This window comes from Urtica dioica, chromosome 10 (assembly GCF_054948205.1).
Source record: "Urtica dioica subsp. dioica isolate 48M chromosome 10, U.dioica_male_clone48M_v1_H2, whole genome shotgun sequence".
Taxonomy (NCBI): Eukaryota; Viridiplantae; Streptophyta; class Magnoliopsida; order Rosales; family Urticaceae; genus Urtica; species Urtica dioica.
The window spans coordinates 22,566,857-22,593,338 of record NC_142765.1 but is presented as its reverse complement, the minus strand read 5'-3'; the positions used below and the strand labels follow the sequence as shown (position 1 = coordinate 22,593,338).

At 32.1% G+C, this 26,482-nt stretch overlaps 1 protein-coding gene and 1 long non-coding RNA gene across 3 annotated transcripts; one reads left to right on the top strand and one right to left on the bottom strand.

The window, feature by feature from the left end:
* Positions 1-4,430: 4,430 nt before the first annotated feature.
* BRC1 (TCP family transcription factor) lies at positions 4,431-5,971 on the top strand. 2 transcript variants are annotated; one of them, XM_089629180.1, is made up of 2 exons: positions 4,431-5,516; positions 5,590-5,971. In XM_089629180.1, exons 1-2 carry the CDS (start codon positions 4,775-4,777, stop codon positions 5,772-5,774), a joined length of 927 nt encoding a protein of 308 aa, XP_089485306.1. In that variant the 5' UTR covers positions 4,431-4,774; the 3' UTR covers positions 5,775-5,971. The 2 variants fall into 2 exon arrangements, with proteins under 2 accessions (XP_089485306.1, XP_089485307.1); XM_089629181.1 differs by having other exon boundaries at positions 4,437-5,516; positions 5,602-5,971.
* Positions 5,972-10,332: 4,361 nt separating this feature from the next.
* On the bottom strand, positions 10,333-25,253 carry LOC149384106 (uncharacterized). Its single transcript, XR_016301897.1, has 5 exons — positions 25,029-25,253; positions 24,223-24,304; positions 24,053-24,129; positions 18,709-18,781; positions 10,333-11,228 (listed from the first exon to the last, which is right to left on the bottom strand). It is a non-coding gene; the product is annotated as an uncharacterized LOC149384106 (long non-coding RNA).
* Positions 25,254-26,482: the final 1,229 nt, after the last annotated feature.

Genomic DNA, 26,482 nt, shown 5'->3' with positions numbered 1-26,482 from the left:
ATGTAATAATAACTCTTACATGCAAATGTCAAATTATATTAACCATGAAGAAAAAAAAAACACAACTACGATTCCTTTATGATATTAAAATTGACCATATTCGGCCACCACATAAAAAAAAACACATGAAAAAAACAGAGCTCTTTTATTAATGTGGTTTGCAATTGCATTAGGCTAATTTGCAATCATAATAGCTCCTATTGGAAGAAAATATTTATCTCCGCCAAAATTGACTTAAATTAAAGTATCAACCGATTCAAATCAATAAGTAAAACAAAAAACGAAAAACATAACAAAAAAAAAAGTAAATAACTATTTCAGAAGGTCCTGAAAATGTAATGATCTTTTTTTTATTTAATCATGAGTCATGATCCATAAGTCTGAAGATTTCTCTTTATCGTGCAGATGACTATTTAGTAAATATATATATAAACATTTTAGAAGAAGTAAATAAAGAAAAAACATCATTTTTCATGTATAAATTTATTAAATAATATTATTATTAAACCTAATTCATTAATATCTTACTAAATATTCAACATAAATGAGTAAAAATATTCAAAATTATATGAATTAATATTTTAAATTATGCACATTTGTCTTTGTTGATACAGTAAATCTATAATTTAATTTAATCATACAGATACTCACTAACTATTGATAGATCTAATTATATAATTACATCTATGCTTACTAAATGTCGTGTCAAATTACTGAAGAGTCAAACAATACCAAGTTTGTTCCAAACATCATGATGTACTCGTACCCTTGTTTTTATCCCCTATCAAATACTTAATTAGTATAAGTTAAGAAATGAAAACCGTATACATAAATTAGTTTTATCACAAACTAGGCCCACATTACATGGTAAATTAATGGTCCTGCAAATATGCTTGATTTCATATCATTATATATACACAAACACTACTGATAAAGGTATATTCTTCTCAGCAGCAAGGACAAGGGATAAAAAGCAACAAATAGACTCTATTCCTCTCCCCTGTTCATCAACTTTACACCGGAATTAATTTCAATTCAATCTAATGTAATATTCACAATAAATTTGCCAATAATTCCAAGGATATGTTGAGCAGTCAAAGTCTTTGGATAATGACGCATACATCCTGAAGAAAATCAGGCACATCACTACCTAGAGTAGCTGAATATAAATAAATAAAAATTGATATAATTTTTTTTACACTGTACTCTTTTCCAAAAACGAAGGTGAAATAAGAGAAGTCATCAAGTATAGTATTGAGGAAGTGAAAAGTCGTGTACTTGAGTAAACATGACTTTTAGGGTTTCAATCCCCAATATATGCAATATCTCATTGTCACCCACTCCACTCTAAAATGTGTGTTTGTACATTCATCACCCTTTTCACAAAGACTTGCCCATAGTTATCTCCTCCTGAAAGCAACTCTGATATATCCCTGCTTTGTGGTCCTCATAAAAAAGAGACAAACAATGAAAGAATCAAATAACGCACACACTAAATTGAAACAATTATACCGCTACCACATATAAGAAAATAAGTTTATTATTGTGTATATTATGTGAAGGAGAAAAATGGGTGAGGGGAAATTGTTAATATAAAGCGGCATGCATTTTGGGAAAGATTATAAGCTAGCGTAGAATATAATATATACATGGGCTTTCAAAAGCATGTAAGACTAATTGTCAATTTTCTGTAGCAAAAAAAAAATGATGTCGTTGTGGCGTTGAATGATTGGTTAGGGCTTGGACTTACAGGGACTTTCTTTCAATAATTTCCAGTTTGTGACAAGTACGAGAGAGAGAGAGAGAGAGTGAGAGAGAGAGCACTTTGGTGGGGGTAACAGATAAGCACGCATGGTAGTGAATTCACAACATTCTAACATTGGTTTGGTGGTAGATGGATTAGACAGACAAGGAGAGAGATGAGTGATGGGTTTCACTTTTTAGCGAAAACGACTTTGAAAAATCGATATTTATAATAAAAATACATAAAATTAAGACACAAACACACTTATGACAATTGTACAAATAATTGTCCTAGTCTTGCTAGGACTCAGGAACAGCTAAATTTAGGGCTATATATGCTATTTAATTACCCTAACCGTATATACTTTATGTAAATATAGAAATTATAAATTAATGTATTTAGAAATTAACAAAGATTTTAAAGTTAAGACAGAAACACTCAATAATTAAAACGGTATATATATATATATATATATATATATATATATATTATAAGTACGAAAAAATGTCATTAATTCCCTCTACATTACCATTTTTATGTTTTTTCTCTAGTAAATTTACATAAAATTTAATATTAAAAAATATTAATTTAGAAAGAAAACTTGAAATAGGACATAAATGTCTATATCTAAAAAGGGCAATACTGTCCATCCTTGTACAAATAACTATCATTGTCTCTATAGGGTCTAGCAACCAAACTAGGGACATACATGCCAATTAATTATCTCGGCATGCCACAGAACAAACCTTAATTACACATTTACACCCCGTTGATTCTACTATTATAGCCAGGAAAACAATGAAAAAAAAAAAAAGGAAACAAAATTTCCTTTAAATGTTATATATATAGAGACAAAAATTGGAAAAAATAGCAATTTCTAAATTAATTGATTAAAAAAATAGCAAAGGTTTTAAGTTGCACAAACACACAAAGGCAAAGATATGGTAATTGTACAAAAACACTCCTAGTCTCTATATTGAACAACCAAATCTAGGGTTGTATATGTCAATCAATATCTATGCCCTCACCGTAAATCTAACCATAATTAGCCACATTGATTCTGCTATTGTGTGCCGAGAAAAATATCTAAAAAAAAGAAACAAAACTTACCAGAAATGATATATATTGGAAAATATTAGCAATTCTAAATATATCGATAAAGATAATATCAAACATTTTAGATTTAAGTCACAAACACCCCATCAAAGATACAAGTACGTTGTAACCAAACTGGGGCTATATATTCCCATCAATTATCCTCACTATCCATAAGCATCTCCGCATAAGAAAACCATAATTATCTTGTTGATTCTACTATGCTGACGGTTTGATTTTGGGCATTTTTAATATCAAATTCCAAAAATTTGATTTTAAATATTTGGTCCAATAATTGCTCCAATTTATTCCGAAATTGACAGTCGATTATCCAAATATTCGATTATCCAAATCGGTTATTTAGTTCTTAAAATCATATGTTGTGGGAGACGAATCAAGATGAGATAATTATCAATTTATTTAAATTTATTTCGATATTTATTATTTTACTTTGTGATTTTGAGTCTTGACTAAATTTAACTTCTTTACTTTATGAATTGATTAGAATTGCTAAATTTTCCAGTTATATATAATATATACAATTTTTAAGAAACTTTGCTACATATATATTATCATATCTTTATTGCTTTGTAATAGTTAAATCAACAGAGGAGTAATTATGGTTTGATTTTACGGGTAGGTATATTGAGAATAATTTATCGGCATATATAGCGGCTTGGTTTGGATGTGAACCCTAAGAAGCAAGCAGATTTATCCGTACAATTATGGACATAATTACATGACTCATTTTTCTTAGGATTTGATCACTCTAATCCTTTTAGAATCGAGTATGAATTTAAAAACTAGTTTCAACATAATTATGATTTTAAGAACTAAATAACCGATTTATTTAAAATCCGGATCCAATTTTAAAACAGATATAAAAGAAATCGGTTATTTAGTTCTTAAAATCATAATTATGTTGAAACTAGTTTCTAAATTCATACTCGATTTTAAAAAGATTAGAATAATCAAATCTCAAGAAAAATGAGTTTTTACGGATAAATCTACTTGCTTCCTAGGGTTCACATCCAAACCAAGGCGCTACATATGCCAATAAATTATTCTCAATATACCCTACCCGTAAAATCAATCAATAATTAGTCCTCGATTTAACTATTACAAATCTATAGAGATATGATAATACATATGTAGCAAAGTTTCTTAAAAACCGTATATATTCTATATAACTGGAAAAATCTAACAGTTCTAATCGGTTAATAAAGAAAGAAGTAAAGAAATTAAATTTATTTAAGACTCAAAATCACAAAGTAAAATAATAAATACGGAATAACAAATTTAAATAAATTGATAATTATCCCATCTTTATTCAGCTCCCACAACATGTGTAACCTCTCTTTCTCTCTCTCTCTCTCTCTCTCTCTCTCTCTCTCAAAACACTCACAAAAACTTTTGGGTAAAAAGGTTGAGAAAAGATGGCTCTTCAATTAGTTGTCCCACTTTACCATAAATCCACTTCTCACAGTACACACAATTCCACACTAGATAAAACATAAAACACACAGGGAGCTATATACATTCATACATATACATATATATATATATATATATATGTGTGTGTGTGTGGGTACGAGCTACGCATACGTACCAAAAGAAGCACTATTACATAATATCAAAATGTTGTTTCTGTGCTTACTCTAGTAGCTAGTGTACTGGTTTTCAGGTCAGATGAGAGAAAGAAAAAGTACTGTAGACACAACATAGAGTCAGGCTAGCTCCACAAAAAAATAAATGTATATAATATTCTAGCCATATTTAAGCCCCTATACCTCATAGAAGCTGACATTTAGGTTTTACACAAACAAAACACTATATATCTGCACAAACCTTTGAGGTGTTGAAAGGTTCATAGTGTTGTATTGTATAGATCTACGCATAAACCATCATCGTCCACAAAAGAAAAGAAAAAAAACAATGTTTCAGTACCTTCCTGTGAACCCTAGCTTGATCTATGGCTGGAAAACTCACGAGGCCACATTTCCCAGCTCCTTCGCCGACTCTTCCATTATTCTCAACCCTCAAAACACATCATCATCATTCCACCTCCAACCTCATAGTCATCACCACCACATCAATTATCTTGACGATATTGCCCTCGTCCACGCCCAAAATCCCCATTACCACCACCACCACCACCACCAAGCGTCGACCGTGACCGACGATCCGACGGCTGCGATAGAAGATGAAGAAGAGGAGACGAAGATGAAGAAGAAGAAGAAGGCGAGCGATAGGCACAGCAAGATAGCGGTGAAGAACAGGCTGAGGCACCGGAGGACGAGGCTGTCGATCGAGGTGGCGCGACAGCTGTTCGATCTCCAAGACATGCTCCGCGTCGAGCGAGCCAGCAAGGCCGTCGAGTGGCTCCTCCGCCTGGCCCGCCCCGAAATCACGAAGCTCCGCCGCGAGCGCTACCCGGGCCTCAACTCCGAGGGCGAGGCCGTCGGCGATTCGGGCCTCGACGTCGAGCCCGCCGAGCAAAGCCAGAAGACGAGTAGTACTGGCAAGAATAAAAAGAAGGAATATCGAAGAAGCCGATCATCGTCGTCCTTGTCGTCAAGATCGACTTACAGCGCGGCCACGGCCAAGGCGGCTAGAGAGATGGCTCGGAAGAGAGCGAGAGACAGGACTCTTTTCAAGCGATCTAGGATGACAACTGGTACTAATTAATACCTATTTGCTGATCACATATAGATAGTATCATATGTGTGTTTGATGATGATGATATTTAGTTATTATTGCAGCGTCAAATAATTCATGGCAAAGCATGGGATCATCGTTGGTGGGTGGGTTTCATGAGCAGCCACAGCAACTGATACCTTGTGCTGACAATTTGATGGCACTACCAGATGATTTATTTCATGATATTGGCATGTCATTCGAAATGACAACAATTTCATCCTTGTTTTGTGTTTAGAATTGATGCTAATTGTGTCTTGTGTAATATCTTAGCTCTGATTAAAGAGGCTTTGTGTTTCTCTCTATTAATTCTGTCATGATCTCTACCCATGTGTCTTGTTTCTCTTGCTTCTCTTTTGAGATGCTGATAAACTTTCATATGTGTTAACGTTAAGCTAGTCATTTAATTATCACGCAATTATGAAAGTTCTATTATTATTATTATTATTATTATTATTATTTATGTTATCAATGGGAAGGCATTTGAATTAATCCAGCCAAAAGATAAGAGGGAAAGAAAGAATAAAAGACCATGTGTGGGTTATCTTGAATGTGTGAGGTAATGCTAATAATATGCTGTACAGTGACAAATGACCTGATTTGCTTATCTTTATGTGAGGGTGACTAATGAGTAGACACATTTGTTCTAGCTAGCCAATTCCACTGAGATTCATCTATATCCTTAATAAAATAATAAGTAGCCATCAAATGCTTTAACCTAGCAATAACTGAAATTTTAGATAACCATTATCAAATAAAAACCATTAATTATATATAAAATACTTAACCGTGTCTACATCAGACCTAATCCAGGAGTTATAAACCTCATATTTACGTTATGCTCAAATATGTGATCTAAAAGTATCTATATTGCAGAATACTTTTATTTATCTATGTCAAACTAGAAATTTCAAGCAAAAATACTCTAATTATTGTTGGAAGGGGCAGTGTAAGGGCTTGAACTCCGGCCAAAATCTCATAAAATATATATATATAGGGTATATATATATATATATATATGTGTGTGTGTGTGTGTGTGTGTGTGTGTGTGTGTGTGTGTGTGGGGCAAGATATATGAGAAAACATCACACAGCTCATATCGTACGTTACAATAATTATCACTAGTGTGGTCCTGCAACTACAATCAGTATCTAATTCAGAAGTTATCGTTTCAAGTTTATAATCTATCATTTGACCAGTTTTGATGCTTGAATACCAATTACTATTCATAATCCGTTATCAAGATTAGGTCATATGTGACCAAAAGTGATGACGTAGCCACACATACGTTATATAATTAAGAACATCATTCTTTATTATTTCATTCAAATATGATCATTAAAGAAACCTTTTCATTTCTTTTTAATGAAAACCTATATATAGTTTTCCAATTTTCTTCAACAATATTAAGATCCAAAATAGATGGCATACATGGTACATATAGAATATAGATAAATAAATATAAACAAAAAAATTAATTGGCTTATAAGGCTTAAAACTAAAAAAAACCATATAAAGATGAAAATTGTAGTTTACTACTTAAAAATAAACAAAACTTTGAACGCGGGTAAAAATGTATTCTCCTTGATAATTAAACAAATGACAAATTACATAAAGTCTATACATTTATTAACTTATTTTTTAATTGAAGGAAACTTAGTTAATGTAAAAGAAAATTCAACTTATACATTTAATATAAATAATAATAAAAAATAAGAATAAACATGGCATTTTTAAAAGTGCAAGGATCTTAGACCTTGGAGGAATTAATTAATCTTATAAAGGAAGGACACAATATATTGCGCATCCGCCGTTGCTCAATGACCTCAACTATGGCTACTACAAGGCCACAAAAAAATGCACTACTAAGGATATTTTTAAGAAAGCGTGGAGGATCGTTCTGACAGCATGGTAAGCTCCCACAAAAACTGATGATTAAGGTGTTGTGTTAAGTAACTTGAAGCTCGGTGGGATGAAGATGAAAACATTTATCCGTAGTAATAACTTGAATATGTCGTCAACTTTGTATTTTCCATTGCCTATGAAAATGTTAGCAAGCTTTATCTCCACCTGTAAGTTCAAACAGCAGGCGTTCCGCGATATTATGGGTTCGCGGAGTGATCACTTGACCGGCGTCGGACGTTTGATGCCACAGGGAGCACGGATGGCGGCTGACATCGCCGAAGTCTACGGTAGTTCGGAGGCTGGGACCTCGCATCCAGGATATATCTCCCAGGAGGTGTTCACGTCGACCCTCACCTCGTTCGCCGAGGCAATAAAGAGTCAGGTGCCCAGCCTCAACCTGAGCTCGTTTATGCCTCAATTTCCACAAAGTTCGCAGCAGGCTCCGTCGACCCACAGTCAGCAGACTCCGACGGCCGGTGTCCAGACTTCGACGGCCGGTGTCCAGACTCCGACGTCAGGCGTCCACACTCCGACGGGCGGCCAGCAGAGGACTCCCGATGGTAGCCAGCAGACGACGCCCGGCGGTACGAGTCAGTCGGCCGATGAGCAAATTGTAATCCCGCCGCACCATGCAGAGTTTCAGCGCCACCAGAAGAGCGTTTCACGTCGAGGCGGGGGAAAACGAGCGGCGGGACGACGAAGCAAAGGTCGCGACTAGTGTTTTATTACATATTTTGTATATGGTAGATTTTTATTTACATATTTGACGATAATCGAAATCGTAACCGTATTTTATATATAAGTTCATTTCGATAATATAATTTGATTTTTATTTGATTTTTCATTTTAGAATTTCATAAACAGAAAACAAAATAAAAAAATAAATAATTAACGACGATAAAAATTAATAATTTCAAAAATCGAAAAAAAAAATGCGACGACTTTATCGTCGCTAATTAGCGCGCGAAATTAGTCTGCGCAAATTAGCGACGATAAAGTCGTCGCTAAATAATTAAAAAAAACTCATCGTTTAAACATTTAGGGACGAAACAATCGTCGCTAATATCGTCGGTAAAGATTTAGCGACGACTATTTCGTCGCTAAATATATTTAGGCACGGACATTTAGCAACGATAAAAATCGTCGCTAAATATATTTAGCAACGAATATCGGGTTATTAGCGACGAAAAAAATCGTCGGTAATAGTGAGATTTGTTGTAGTGTTTTCTTAAATACGTAAGAAAATCTCCAATCTTGTGAAGGAAATAGCAAAGTGCCTAAGATGCATGTGGTGCTCTTCACAAAGAAATTTACATGACACCTCCTTCTAGTGTTGCACATCAACCCCGAGCGTGTTTGCAAGTTTCACAAAGCTTTTTATGGTCTCAAACAAATTCCGAACTTGGTTTGAGTTGTTCTTCATTGTGATCACCTTCTTGATTTCCTTATTTAGTTATCACGATTACACCTTGTTTGTCAAGCGTACAAATAGAAGTCGTATCTTCGGACCCTTGTATTTCAAATCTTTGTATGTTGATGATATATATAACTATTACTGGTGATTATTATGATATAATTGAATCATTATGTGACTCGGCTCAAGGTTTTGCTATGAAAGACTTGGGTTGGCTACGTTATTTTCTAAGTATTGAGGTGATCTCTTCCCTGAAGGGTTATCTTTCATCTCAGTCAAAGTATATATGGATCTCTTTGAGCGTGCACATCTCACTAACAAGAGGATTGTTGACACTCCTTTTGAAACCGACGTTCAATACTCTCCATTTGATGGGCCCCCCTCTCCCAGCTTATATCGTGTAGAGGTAGGCGGTATCTCAATGTTACTCGTATAGATATATTGTGCATGTTGTTTATGTGGTTCGGCAATTCGTCACTGCTCCTACTTTAGTTCATTAGGCTGCCATCATTCGTATTCTCAGGCACCTTTGAGGTACTGCTTAGTTTCAAAGTTTTTTGTTTCCATCTATGTCATCCTTAGAGCTGTATGTTTACCCGAATGGTGATTGCACTGGTGATCCTACGTATCGCAAGTCCAACAATGTATTCTACATTTTTCTTGGTGATCCTCTCATCTCGTAGAAGAGTAAGAAGCAAGTTTTTTGTTTTTTTATCTACAAACACCGAGTATCGTGTCATGGCCACGATTACATGTGCGATTGTATTTGGTTCCACTGGTTGCATGATTATATAGGTGTTAGTCTTTCCCACCCTACACTGTCGTACTCGGATAATCAAGGTGCGATTCACAATGCATCTAGTTTACTCTATCATGAGAGAACCAAACATATTGAGATTGATTGTCACATCATTCCCCACCATCTACAGCTCGACACAATTACATTACTTTGTGTTCATTCTTCTTTGCAGATTACCGATTTGCTTACAAAAGCTCACTCTAGTTTTTGCGCCTTTTTTTTTTTTACAAACTATCGATGTTTATTATCGTAGTATCATGAGTTTATGAGAAGATGTTAGCATTTATTTATGTGAGGGTAGATTAGTCTTTTATTGTATTTTCTTATTGTATAAGCTTATGTAGTTTCTCATCATTTCAATATTAACATCGGAATCCAGTTTCTCTCTATTTTCATAGCATCAATCCGTGTTGTTTCAAGTTCATCGCCAATAAATAAAGTTAAGAAAAGCGAGATCCCAGAGTCCTGATTAATGGGTCAATTAGTTATATATGTCAATCATTCGTGAGGGAAAAACGTTGCGACATATTCATGTCCAAGACAACACATGAACGGAAACAAAAACTATATTTTCCATGTCAAACCTTGTAGCAATCAACTCATTACTCAGTATGGAGATCGATATTAAAACAAACATTTGCCAATGATTTTAGGAATTAACTACAAAACACACCAATAATCATATGCCAGTGCAGAGTTAAAAAATATTGTTCTTCCTCTCCAACTCAATGGAAAACAATAAAACAACAAAGCCGATGAAGTTGAGAGGATAAAAGTTGCCGCTAATGAATTTAACATGAATAATTAGTTAACAAAGTCCCTAGCGAGTATAGCTAGAATAAAATTATGTTTCTCATAACGCACAAGATTGAAAAATCCAATTAATCCGATCACATCCATAGAATCCAAAACTAAAAGTCAAACGACTAGTCAACTCATATTTAGAAAGATCATCTACGTGAAGTTCCCAACAGTAACACAAATTCATGAACAAAGAAAAGTTTTTGAAAACAACACAAAATGCCACACAAAGGGATGAATAGGGTTTGGTCAAACTCATCCAATTTGTTGTAATTTAAAATTCACTTTTGCTTAAAAATAAATTTGGATTATAGTTATTGCAGTAAAAGAAAAATAGTCATGAAATATATTGAGTAAGAAAGTAGATGAGAAACATACGACTTAAAGGATGAAAGTCCGAATATGAAAAGATGTGTATAATTTTGAAATTACTATTTCTTTTCTTTTTAGATATTGTTTTCGCGACGAGGGCTAGTTCACTGTTAAGCGCCAGAGGTGAAATTGAGATATTATGTGGTGTACACATTTATAACTTTTAAGTGTATATTCTATGAAAGTTATTATAGACTTATAAGCACACCAAGGATATGTAATAAATTCCCAGGAAAAATTAAAGAAGATAAAATAACAAGTAGTAAATCTAGAACTGACCTTTTATATATCTCGAATCATTCATCTTTTTTTTTTTTTGGTAACGCACAAGTTGTGGCTATTGTTCCCATGTAGTCTTGAAGGTGATTGATAGATCGAATTCTTTAGCTATCTTAGCTTCACTGTAAAAGACATAAAAATACAAAATAAAAGGTGTACATCATGAATTTATTTTATGGAAAAAAAAACAAGCTTGTACTTGTACATACCCATTAGCATATACATACATACATACATACATGCATACATCCATACATACATATATATTGAATCTCACACACACACTCACACGCTAACAAATATAAGCTGTTAACCGTAATTCAAATATATATATATATATATATATATATATATATATATATATATATATAGTTAAAGATTTGTGAATAATTATTATATTCTTGTAAATAATTATTTTTTTCATAATTATTTCGATTACTACAAGGTTGATATCTAAATATGAAAAAAAAATCTGATCATATTCGTACGTTATTTAGATCTTGATTTAAATTTTAAATTATATATGTTATTAATGCTAGTCATCATAAATTAAACGCAGCAGCAGTAGGGATTATAAGGCGGAAAAAAAAACATGTATATAATATGTTGTTTCAGTTGACTTAATACTTGAGGCCGAAGACAAAAAAAAAAATCGCTGTTGAATTAAAGCAAGAATTTCCAGATTGTGAATGCAGTTAAAGCACAGTTTGAAGAAACAGCCAAATCAGACAAAATAACTGGAATTTGACGAACGTGTTTTTATTTCTCACATATATATATATAATATATATATATATATATATATATATTATTTTTGTTAAATCTCCTAATATATATTATTATGAGTGTACACGGTCCGGTCCGGTTTTATCTAAAACTGGAATGGACCAAATCAGAAAAAAAAAAAAAAAAAAAAAAAAATCGGACCAAACCAAATCAGTTTAAACGGTCGGATCCGGTTTAAAACCGTTTTAAACCGGACCGTTTTGGACCGTTAGATCATTTTGAACTGGACCATTTAACTTTGGACTACTTTCTACTTATATTTTTCATAAACAGTAATCGACTCGGTCCCTTTTTAGACTGGACGGTATTAGATAAGACTATTTTATACTTATTTTTTTATTATTTTTTTAAGAAAATACTAACTAATCCAATCTGGTCTGGGCTACGGTTTATAAAATTTAGACAGTACCGGATCATTTAAAAGTATAAATCGGACCGAACTGGTGAAATTTTTAACTGTTTAAAACCAGATCGTTGGTCTAAAAATTAGTAATCCGATCTGATTTTTAGTTCCACCGGTTTTTTTGCGCCGCCTTATATACTACTATATAATAAATAAGATAACCTCCTAGTTACCTACTCGCTAGTGCGAAAATCAGAAACAACATGGCATATATGACTTTCAATTTACCTATTCTTATTAGAATTTTATTTTTTTAAATGCAAGTAAAGTATCGTTTTAGATATTTTGCAACTCTGGATTGTATTCTTAATATTTCTCTATTTTTAAGTTCTAAAAATAAAATTTCGCATTATATATGTCTTGTTCTACCATAATAATTATATGCGCGCACGCTGACTTCTTCATCTTCTTTATAGACTAACTAACCTTGTATTCCCATTCAGATTCTAGAGCTTTATTTTTTAAACCAAGATTCTAGAGCTTTGTTGTCTTGTTTGACCCGAATTCACATTCTAAAGCAAATTTGACTCTCGTACACATAATGTCAGAGCTCTACATATCCGAATGACATTTTATGTTCTGTCTGACCTACTTCCCATTTTCCCCTATACTAGAAATTACAGTGAGCTAAGACCTTCGTATTGGTATAAATTTCATTTTAACCAAGCTAATTAATTTGGAACTTGGTGTAGGCCAGAATAATAATAAAAATAACAATATTTTTTTTAATATATATTAAACTAAAGTTGGTTTACTCTAATAAATTGTTATTCAAATATACATCATGATATTTTAACATAAAAATAGAATTCTTAACTGGTAATTGATCATATAAGAATTATTATGATTAACCAAAAAAATTATAATATTACGTAGTTCTTCAGAGTTATGTTGTTTTTAAGTGCGATATCATTTAAAAAATTATGAAAATTATTATAGTTTTTAACGATGGACAATTAGATCAGTAATCAAATAACACAGCTCCATTTTATAAAATAACACAAGCTTCATTTTATAAAATAGTTCACCTAGTCCACAGTTAATTGATTAATTAAAAAAGTAAATTTAAATTTAATTAACTAAATAGTAAATTCAATTTGTTCTCTAGTTAATTGATTTATTGCGGGCCTGATGGACTATTATTTTTAATAAAATGAAACTTTAGATATAATCTTAAAATGAGCTAGAGAAATGACTAATTGCAGCATATTCTTGTTTTAACAAATTAAGACAAAGAAGGTTTTCCTAATGAAAACGCTTTATCATGTAAATATATTTGGTACGAAGGCTAATCATATTTATTTAATAACGTACTCTCACACATATTTTCTAAAAATAGCTCACCCACCATATCATAAGATACAAAATTCATAGCAATAACTACATTTACTAGGAGAAACAAAGAACATTACCTCATATGCGTGGCAAAGGTTTCAAAGAATGAAGATCCAAAAAACAAAAAATGAAAGATTGTAAACAATATGGTGATGTTTGGCTCATCAATTCTATGAACACCAAAATCGGAGAAAGCTTCCTACTCTACTCCAACACTATAAAAATATGAGAGGCTACAAGGGAGATCTTCTCGAGCTCTAAAGAAGTATCTGAGTTGTTTGAGACAGAACGTGCACTTCACGACCTACGACAATGCAAGTAGTCATTCACTCGATACTTGAGCTCACTCGCCCAGATGACGTCTATCTTCACTACAAGATCATGGAGTCCAAGTGAGTCATCAAGCTAATATCCGAACTCCACAAGAAACTTGACGAAGTTCAAGGTCAAATTTGTAGTATGAACCTGCTTCTCCAATCAGTTTCCTCCATAGCCAAACATGAAGAATGTAAAAAAAATGTGATAAAGCTCATCAATCCTTATCTCAGAATCATCCGCACTCTACACCAAGCTGCTTGGGCAACCTCCGACAAAAGTTCCTAATGAGCTTGACCATATTGTCGCTACTATAGACAGCATAAACATACTCGAGACTTAGTTCGCAACTCATCTTCGAAGTTTCCACCTCTTCAAAATTGTGCAAGCTATTAATATTTACATCGCATGTCCCAGCTAACTATTTCAATGAAGTCATCCTTATCCCATATATCTCATTAATTGCATGCTATATCGTATCCTCGAGTTCAAATCTTTAACACAAGTCCTACTCTGATCCTTTCTTTAAACACGACTCATCTCCACCTTACCTTCAAAAGTTGTCGGATGTTTTGTCTTTGTTCACACCTATAATCAAGGAAAGCTTGACCCAAAATTCGTTAAATGTATCTTAATTAGGTACTCATAAACTAAGAAAGTATATATATATTACGAATCAGCAATTAAGAAATTCATCATCTCAATGAGCGTCACATTCCAAGTGCCAACTCCATACTTTCTCTCTTCTGATACTCATGGTGAGAACCAAACTAACGTCTCTTGTAACTAGATATGCCTTACAGACCCCAAACTAGAGTACACCTCACTTATTTAGCTCAAGGCACAATCCAAGCTCTAGGTCACCACATTCTCCGAGTTAGGCTCACAATTTTAGCTCGGACAAGGCATCAAGTGGTTCCCCAAGTTAGGTACAAGCTCACACTCAAGATTCCTTTCCAGTCCTGAACACCGAATTAAATTATCTAAGTAACAATTCTTCTCCTACATCTCATAAATTAGACATCAATTGCTTTAAGTCTGCTCGATCATGTGGTCCAAATAAGACTAAATACTTTGTTTATGTCGAAAATGTCTCAGCAAGCTATCAACCATATGTGTCAAAAATATACTAAGCAGAGATTTCAAACTCAATGTACGAAGCCCTTCAAATTCCAAACTGTCGAGCATACATACATGAAATTCGAGTTGTCGATAAAATAACATGATAGCTTTGAGCTTCCTCTAGCAAACCAAAGTGTGGAGTGTAAATGGTTGTTTGCTAACAAACATAACCCATTGCGGAGAGGCTCAAAGCTTGGCTTGCAGCGAAATAATACACTAGCCTAAGAAACCGACTATCAAGATACCTTTGCACATATTCTTAAGATCAACACCATACAACTTTTTCATTCCCTAGATGTTATAGCCTAGATTCGCCTTCTTCGGTTCTATGTGAACAATGTATTCCAAAATGACAAACTCGAAAGATCATACATGCAAATTTCCCCAGAGTTAAGCAACGAGTCTCTCAGCAAAGTGTGTAAACTATACAAACTTAGACAATCACCGCATGCTTGGCTCGAGAAGTTTACTGGTGTGCTCTGAGAAACTACTCACAAAGTCAGGAAGATCATATGTTAACATCATTACTCTCAGCCAGCGGAAAATACACCATTTTCAACGTATATGTGATGATGTTGTCATCACTAGAGATAACAGAGTTGAATGAAGTTGAAATCAAGGTTCTCGGAAACTTGATATACTTCCTTGGAGTAGAAGTAGATCGATATCAAAGGAGTACTATCACTGTCTCTCAGAGGAAATACACCATTGACACACTTATAGAAACTGGCATGCTCGAGAGCGAATTAGTTGATACCTCATGGATCCCAACATCAAATTTCCAGCTAAAATCACCAAGGTCATTGTGAATAAAGAGAGCACTAGGACAAAAAGGGGCTTAGACGCGCCAAAATATTTGGGAAAGTATAGATACAAACACGACTAGTCGTATTTGTTTCATTATTTTTTTTGCATCCAAACAGTCACGTATGTTGCATTCTTTCTCGTGTCTAAGCAGGCATGACAAGTGACGTATGTTTTGTGTTGTGCTTGAAGGTGCAGTTTGTCGTGATAGAATTCTCATTAAGCATGGTCACCTGGTTCAAGGACAACCCCTCTAAGAACTGTATCGCGCCATCTGCTAATGTTTGGCTGGGTGACATAACTGTTTGAAGAGGCAACAATTCTGGGTATGGAGGTGGCAGCGAAAAAGGGCATGGAAGGCCAGGGGCACGATCCACAATGGTCGGGTAAAACGCTTTGCCAAGATTGACTTTCTTATATACGATAAAGTGATAAATCTAGTAGAATGACTACTAAAATGCGTATATTGTTTGGATGGTTGGAAGACATCGACAACTCTAAAGTTTGCCACGTAAAATTTGTTTTTGAAGACACTGGGTGGTATCGCAATCTCCAATGGATGATCAAAAATCATATAAGTAGGGAGTAGTTCTTTGAGATATGCACGGATCTCTTTCAACCTAATGAGAATCTAGGTTTGTTAGGATGTTTGTTATTCTTTGACCAATTCGGCCCTAGGAGGCTATTATGTGTAGTTTGAGGCATTTCTTGTGTGGGATGTCTGGTGTGATTAGTCGGGAAGTGTGAATTAACGCCTACAATTTTGTATCCTACCACGAGGATGACACAGTAGAACAAGGTGAAGTTCAGGGGCGACAATTGGCTCGGGATTTTTTGCAGTCTCCTTGCCACGGTCTCAACGGCAATGTCTGCACAAACGAGTGAGGGACGGAGTAGAGCATTCATGTCTTAGTTAAAGAGCACATGTGCTAGGGCACAGTTGGAACAAGCAATAATTAAATTGGTGAATAGATTTATTGGCGATGGCATTAGAGATTCACTATAATGGCTTACTATTTTAGAGGTAGGCCAATCTCTTTATCAAGACTACTCTAATTTTTAAATGCTGTGAGTTTCCTTTAGTGTTTAGTCGCATAATTGGAGAAGTTGTACTCTCAAACATCACAACATTTATGTCATGACTTTACTTCTAGCTAGAACCATAAACTATAATATTTCAGCTAGGCCTTTGAGAAACCCAAAACATATTTGTCGATATAGAAAGTAGCTGTGAGGTTTGATCAACGAAATGATGAGAGCTTTTCTACTTTTAGTGAATTCCAAGAATAATGTTAACCTGAGGGTATATGAAGAACGTTAACAATTCAAAGATCTCTCAACAAAATGGAATCACAGCAAGAGAAACAGCACAAATATTCTGATCATGACTCGAAGAGTGCTTAAGAGGAATAATATAATAATGAAACAATCACACAGAATAAATGTGGTAACCGTTCTTTATTTCATCAACTCCACAAGAACGCTAGGGATGAGAGAAAACGAGAGGCAGTCCTGAGGTTTTGTTAACATTGTTTATATTCATATACTGAACGAAAAGAGAAGCTAGTCCTATGATCAAACATGATAATATCAAAAGTTTTAAGTTGTAGGCGATGAGGAGTTTATTGGATGCGCACATGGGATGATGGGAACATTGCTTTCATGGACGCATTTAGATCCTAAAACATGTGACTTGGTTAACCCTATTCCTATCTATATGATAGAGACATTTCAGACACTGACTTGAGACAAAAGCGAACATGGAATTGAAACACTAGACTGCTCTTTTATTACTACTTCATTGAACAGAATAAGAATACCATACTTGATTACAACGAACACAGAGATCTAATAAAAGAGTACTACTTTTAAAACGAGCCAAAAGATACACAGAGATCTATATATATATGGCTTAAAGTACTACATTCTTGAAAATCATTATAGATGACCGCTAATTGATGGAAAATCAGATAAATAAAAGGCTTAAGGAGCGCACAACAATCTTCTAAACACTAGCAGGCCGTTATTTAAAAAATATATATAATTTATAAAAAAAAAAAAAAAAAATCCCACTATAGAAGAGATTGTTTTAGAAGGCATGAATATTTGTACCTTGAAACTCTTTCTTGTCAATTTTTAATTGCCAAGCTTGCTTTCGCTTCAAATGTCAAATTTTCATCAGGGAAAGTTATTATCTATGGTTGGGAATCACCTAATCGTTCACTATATTTGCCAATAAAAAAATGGATAATGATTAGTAATTGATTACTGACGAAACGAACATGTTGGGGAGAACTTGCAGAAGAGACTAAACAAAATGATAAGCAGCCTGGAAAATCAATGACATGTGGAAATCTCTTCCTTTCCCAAACAGCAGAGCACAACTGAAAATTAATGGTTGTGGTGAAATTTAAAGACCTAATTTACCAGTTTTGAAGATATTATAATAATATAAGAATTACGGTATATCTCCTTTGCAAACAACATTCATTTACCTATCCCTTAGATACCATTCATTTTCTGCTCAACGCTACAAACAGATCGAATGATTAACTTGAAAAATAAAAACACACAAGTCACCATCTACATGATATCTTTGAAACAGAATCTAAGAGCTAAATCGAATAACTTAAAGTCAAGTTATTGAATATTGACACATGATTTTGAAAGAAAGAAGAAAAACTGAAGGCAAAACCAAGTAAATTATAATCAAGAAACAAACCAAAAACAGATCATTAAGCTAGCAATGAAAAAAATTCGCATATATAACTACTATGCCCAATAAATCTCCCAGCCATAAAAAAGTAAAAAAGCTACCAAGGATATAATTCACGTACCTTGGAGAATAAAGATTCTCTTTGCTCGTTTATTCGGTCCGAGTAATGCTATTAAGCAGCACGCATTGTTTGCCTGCAATACATATAATATATACCGTTGATTATGTCTGAGGAATTCAGACCTAACAATGGAGGATAAAGCTTGGAAATACAAAATATATATATAATAAATATAATATATATATATATATATAATGTACATGGATAATGACACGTTCAAAGTTCTATTATAAAAATTTCAGAATATTACAACTGAATGCATGCCAGAAATGAGATGATATATATACATACGCAGTTGTCATTTGTGTATATATAACGATGACGTCGTACAAGTATGCTTACTTTAATAATAACATTCGCTGTGTGAGAAAGAAGAGGGAATGATAGACCGACAAGTATTACAAAGGAACAGTCCCTATCTCTAGGCTGAGCTATAAATTCCATTATTTTTCCTCTCATTATTACTATGTTAGGTAAAAAAAAATACAAATAAGCTGGGTAAATTATTTATTGTTTAAATTGAATTATGTGTTTGTATTTTATTTTCTAAAACACACATGAACAGAGTTGATTGATCTTGTTCTAATCATTAATGATCTAATTTATCAACGCGAGTACGCGACACTTGTTGACCAACTGGGCTGCCAACCCTAGTTTTTTCTTTACTAAAATAGTCAGTTGAGGTTCTTTTAATTTGGGTATAATATTAGGACCAAACCTATATATTGAGTTTGGTGCTTAATGACTTCATAATTTTATGAAAACTAACTGTAGTATTTAAACAAACTTTAAAAATCATTTGAACTTCATATAAAAAGCAACCAAAGTCAGCTGAGCGCTTTGCCTACCACTGTTCATTATTTTGTCGGTTTATATAGAAACCAGTCAAAAGAGAAAATTAAAATTACAAATTTGAAGAGGACAGAGATAAGGAGGGAAAAAAAAGGTATAATGCACTGGTCATTGTTATATTCGATCGTATAGAGCTACTAAAACAAAATAATAGAAAGTGTAGTTTTAGATTTTAATAACTATTGAGGAATTAGTTTTGTTTAGCTGATTTGACCAAATACTAATTATGAATTTTGTGTCTTCACTTTTTGGCACGATATAGACTATACTATAGATGTAGATATCAAAGCACAGTGTCATGTTTGAGTAAGGATGGCAATTTGGCCCCAACCGTTCAAATTGTTCTGATATTATAATTTTATTTGAAAGGATTCCAATAAAACAAGTTGCACACAATGTATATCTCTAAGTCAAAGAAGCTGGCAAATAGCAAATGTTTGAGTTTTTGCTACAAAATCGGTATTTTAAAAACATTGTATATAATTTACACTGCAAAAAAAAAAAATAATAACAACAACAACAACAGTGACTTCTAAAGAGATCCCTATTTTCGGGATATGCCAAGTATAATAGTTATATTTAAAAATAATAATTATACTTGAACTATTACATATTCTTACAAGAAAATATAAATTTCATCACAGTTTCGTCAGCAATAATACATAAAAAAAAAATATTAACTTTGTCTTTGAGTTTGAATATGTTATACAAAGATTTAATTTAATCAATATGTCTCATTCTGATTTATTGTAACTTCTTGATAAACAATTTGAGACTAGCATAGTGGTGGTAATTTACTCAGTAAGAATAAACAAATAACACCATAAATTTTCTACTTTAGATTGAGCATTCAAGTGGTACGTGTTATTTCTCTCATTGTTTTAAAAATTGGTTTTATGAAGCCCATGATTAATAGATTGATCTGCATAAAATTACCAGTTATGCTTTCTCGTAACAACTCTTGGTCAACTAGAGGAAATGACACGTAAGCAATATATAAGGTATGCTTTCGCGCGTTTAATGGAAAGTACAAATCAAGGCTAAGAATGAAAAGAAGTACAAAAGTTTAAGACATGATAGCTCAAAATCTCAAAGCGGATATAGCCAATAAACTATGGAAGTCGGTAATTGCCATTATTACTTCTTCTTTTTTTTTTTTTTTTTGCTCAGAATTATTACTTTTGTTTAATAATCTATAGAATTTATATCACACTTAATCAGTTTAAACTTAAAATAAAATAAAATAAAATAAAAAATCATATGTAAGAAGCGTGGTAAGAAGTTCCAACTAATACGGAAGTGATAGGATTTTGGGAAAACTGTCAAAATATATATTTAATAATGTAACCTAATTATAACAAAATACTGTAACCAGAATGTTGTCTTAGCTATAAGCTTATCTTTATATTATATAATATATATATAGATATATTTTTTTTAAGAAATTATATTTTATATACATGTAATATATACATATATATTAAAAAAAAAAAAAAAAAAGGTCACTATAGTTATTTTATAAGTTGAAAAAACTTGAAATAATGTGCTTGACTATACTGTCACATCATTGCCGTCCTTGATTATAATGTTATTTTTTTCCTGAATGAGTTGAAATAACTAGTTTTACATTTAGTTTAAATCTTTCGGATTATAAATATCTAAAATACATACACACGTGTATATATCAAGTACAATAATATTTCATAATTACTATTAATTAGAGGCCTAATAAATTGTAATCAAAGTATGCAAAATTATTATATTGAAACTTTTACGGCGTACAATACATTTATGTTGTATGCTTGAGCATATATATTTTATGTGTGTAGTGTGTACCACGTTAAGCGTAACAAACAATATAAAAAGTTATGATTACTTTTAAAGTTAGGGCCGTTTGTTTTAGTTTTCTAAATTAGTTTTCTGTTTTTAAATTTTGTTTTCTGATTCTAATTTTTAAATTTAAAAAACAGATTTAGAATTACGTTTCGAAATATTTTAAATGTTGTTTGGTTATGTTTTCCATTCAATTGTATAGAGATAAAATAGAAAACAACTTTTCATTGTTTTCTGTTTTCTAAACAAATTTCAAAGAAAACAGTAACATGATTCTAAATCTGTTTTCTGAATTTATAACCAGTTTTTTTAAAACTGTTTTCTAGAATTTAGAATCAGAAAACAGAAAACAGGAATGAAAAACTTAACCAAACGGAGTTGTCGAAAATTTTGCTACTGCATTTCTTATAAATATAGTGAGATTTTAAGTGGTCTTCTAAAATCAAATAACATTTCAGACTATAAGTTGGACAAGGAAGTAGCTGGATTCATTTTCCGTACACATGTCGTCTAGAAGTATCACATTAATTTATACTATAATGTCTAAGCTAGTTATTCTTTTCTAAGTTTTCTTTAGCAATTTGAGACTCTATAGCTCTAATTTTAGGTTTAGAATCTTAAGGACTAATTACTAACACTATTATCCGCAGTGTAAAAAAGATCTTCAGAGAGAAAGAAAAACTATATATTTAATTGACAAGAAACCTTAAGAAACTGTAATTTGTATTCTAGTCATTTTACAAATAAATTTTATACTAATAGTAAAAGATATCATCTAAATAAATAGTAAATTTTTTACATTGTTAACTAGATATACTCAAAATACAGTAGTTATTAACTTATTACATGATTTATTTACACATATATGCATTAAACTAATGATGAAGTATTGGTTAACATCATGTTTGTCTGTTTTTTACAAATTTATATATAAAAATAAAAATAAATAAAATAAAAATAAAAAAATTTGAAACTTTGCTTATTATAATTTATATCTGTAAACCTTCCTGATTTTTGACAATTTAGGCCATGTTACAAGGAAAGTAATGTATGGGCCAAACATGTGACTATTATTAATTGGGGAAACAAAATAGTATCATAAAAGATTAAAGTCACCAATGTTATAACAATAACTCTGATATACTTGTACCGGGAATTAAAAATAAATGAGAATTAGAGGTGCAGAAAATAGAAAATAACATGTTTTACAACTTTTTTCCTAATTTCACTAACGTGTGTGCGTGTGTGTGTGTATATATATATATATATATATATATATATATAACTGTTAATATTTGTATTCAAGAAAATCTGAAATGCTACTAGTTTGATCGATTGGAGAAACACAAATATATTAGTTGCAAAATAGCCAAAGTAATAGGTATCATATCACAAAATGCGTAAAGAAGTAATCTATTATCAATTAAGATTAGGAATCCTTAAGATTATGACAATATATATGTTTTCAATAACTATATATACAGTGTAGCTAAGATAATAAAAAAAAAAAAAAAATATATATATATATATATATATTAAAAAAAGTAATATTTTAGCAAAATGAACTTCTAATCATATACGATGATACTTACAGAATACAGACTAACAAGTCAATTTCTCAAAGAAACATCAAATAATCAGCCCAAAAAAAACTAATAACCCTCAAAATTAAAATTAAACTACTCATAGCTTTAGTGGATCTATTCATGAGCCCATCCATTAATCTCATCGATATACAGTATATAGACAAAAAGTATGTGACTTCATATCTGATATCATTTAAGTTGTTGACCGTACAAAGATCTTCAAGGATGTTCATAGGCATGGATAGAATATCAAAATTAAAAAAAAATGTATATATATTCAAAATTCAACTGCAGCGAGTATGTGACTTCATATCTGATATCATTTAAGTTGTTGACCGTACAAAGATCTTCAAGGATGTTCATAGGCATGGATAGAATATCAAAATTCAAAAAAATGTATATATATTCAAAATTCAACTGCAGCGAGTATGTGACTTCATATCTGATATCATTTAAGTTGTTGACCGTACAAAGATCTTCAAGGATGTTCATAGGCATGGATAGAATATCAAAATTCAAAAAAATGTATATATATTCAAAATTCAACTGCAGCCAATATGTGACTTCATATCTGATATCATCTAAGTTGTTGACCGTACAAAGATCTTCAAGGATGTTCATAGGCATGGATAGAATATCAAAATTCAAAAAAATGTATATATATTCAAAATTCAACTGCAGCGAATTTATCATAGGATATAGCTACAGACTAAAATATCTATCGCACAGAACAAAATCGAGTAGATTTTCAATATAAATCAATAATAAATAATTAATAATTCCATTTAAAAAATGACTTCTAGATCGAACTCTCATTCTCATTACACACTATTTAATTAGGTTTTAAGCCGTAATAAATTCAGCATTAATGTTTTTGCATTTTATTTTTCTGTCATCGGATTCATGAATTTCTCGAGTAAGAATCAGTGGCTTACTGGCTTCAGATTCCAATTAACCGAAAGTTAATTATTCATTCAATGAACATACACGAAAACTCCTAAAAAATTATTAACAAGTACTTCACATATACTGGAAGAGAAAGAAGAAAAAGAAAAAGCGCGAAATTAATTTACCTCGAACTACGAACTCGAATTTAGCTCCAAAAAATCTACAGGGAAACTCAGAAAGAAGATAACAAGAGCTCTCAAACCTGCAATACCAAAATTAAGAATCAGCGATTCACGCTCTGAATCTCTCTCCGCGATCTACGCATCAGTGAGTGAGAGATTGAGAAGAAACGTACGGAATCGCTCTTTGCTGTTTGGAGAATTCGAGAGGGAAAGTGCGAATCTGGAATTTAAGCGAATCGCGCCCATTTTCTTTTACTGGAAAACAAACAGAAAATAACAAGAAAAGTGACTATTTATACGCAAAACTCGAGCGCTACAAAGTTAGTTTCAAATCTTCGAACCTTCCCAATTAGATTTTTTTATTTGTCCTTTCCTAATTATTATTCTGATTTGAAAACGTGTTTGCATAAAGAAACAACAGGCCCAAAATGAGATATTCACTTATTGGGCCTTGTACTTCAGAAGGGTTTTGCAAGGAAAAATGCTTAATAATTCATTAACAAAAATTATTGGCTTCGTTACTGAAATATTGAATTTTAGGGTTGTTCTTGAATTTCTATCTATTTTCAACAAAAAAAATAATCAATTAATCATTACACCACGATCCAGATACGGAAATCTTATATTGTTATTTGTATGGTCTAAGCGTTAATGACATCGCTACTAGATTTTAAATTAGTACCTATACAGAAGGAAAAAAAAAAAAAAAACAGAACAAACAAACAAACAAAATGAAAGAGCTTGTGATGCTCTTGATTTGAGATTGTGGAGCTTTGATAAATAAAAAATCAAAACATGTAGAAATATTATGGGCATGACTAGAAATCTAGCTCATAAAAAAGCACCATTGCAAATATTTTTTTAAAAATACGACAAATAAATAGTAGGGTAAGACCTTGTGTACTTGAAGTAAACTTCTAGCTAATTATAGTAACATATATACTTATGATTCTTGACATAAAAATTTCAGGAAACTTACCTGTATTCCGGAAATTTTGGGATTTGAGGTTCCGAGAGAAGTTGAACCAAATTCAGGGAGAATACGTATGTAATTTAGTTGCTTAATTTAGAAATAAAAGGCCATAACAGGTAGAGAGATTATCGTTTCTTTTCTTCTGATTTCTGAAACAATAAATGGCAAGTACATTTGTTTTCTTTAACTAAGCTTGTACTTTCGTACAATTGATTATGCTCTCCCTCTCTCTCTCTCTCTGAATGTATAAATGGGAATATGGGATTTAAAGTGGTACTTTATATTTGTATAACTTCTTAACCAGTACAAAAGAAAGCAGGTTTCAAGGCGAAATTACTGAAGGATAATAATATATGGTACATCAGATCATACATATACAATGTTGCAATTAAAAGCCAGTAGATTACAAATTGTTCAACTACTAGTTCTTAGGTCATTAGATCTTACGTTTGACAATTGACACGCTGCAGTTGCTACTTATTATAATATGCTGGTCTGACAATTTTTTTTTATAAAAGATCTGCTCAATGTGCTATATATATATATATATATATATATATATATATATATATATATAGAGTGTTATTAAGTTATATAGCCACACGGTTATAGTGAATTGGGATATAACCCACATTTCGTTAATTTATTGTAAATAACCAAGTTAACTTATTAACAGATTAATAAAAGACTTATTTAATCCGGTCAAACATGTAAAAAAAAGGTAGTTAATAGGCTGTCACGTATGCAAGTTGGCTATTTACAAAGTATTTACTAAAGGTTGACTAATTTACAATTCATATAGTTTAAGCGGTTTAGGTATTCAATTTATATATATATATATATATATATATATATATATATATATATATATATATATATATATGATGATAAAGCATACGTGGCATTTAAAGAAAACAAAAGTTATTTGAAACCAAAGGGAAAGGACAGAACCAAGAGTGAAAATCGAGCAAGGATAGATAGATAGTACAGATTACCGAATATTAATATCATAAAACATACTTGTGAAATCTCTCAAATTATAGTTGTATCAAAATAAAGAGCCTCTTTATTTCACATCACACAAAAAAAATATCTATCATTGAATTTGACTAATAGTTTAGGGTTACAAATAGATGTTGTATTGATTGCTAAAGTTATAATACTGTTATGTTAAGATAATGAACAATTGTAGGCATTTATTGATATGTGTTTTCCGAGGAACGTTATAGGCCATCTTTGAACAAAAGATTGAAATGTTGGTGGTCGCTTTTGCGTTGATGACCCTAAAAATAAAAAATTATTATGGTCGATGGAAATTGCGAAAAAAAATAATGTAGAAATTTGAAGAAAAATAAAAATTGTGATAATGAAAATTCCTGTGATCGACGAAAATTACGCTAAAATATGGAAATTGCGGCTGTTGCATGATTTAAACTTAACAAATACGTTCCATACACACA

Bases quoted from the DNA above. Each gene is read 5' to 3' on its own strand.
- BRC1 (XM_089629180.1), top strand. From the start codon at position 4,775: ATGTTTCAGTACCTTCCTGTGAACCCTAGCTTGATCTATGGCTGGAAA. The intron at 5,517-5,589 runs GTACTAATTAAT...GATGATATTTAG, and splicing joins GCGATCTAGGATGACAACTG to TTATTATTGCAGCGTCAAAT.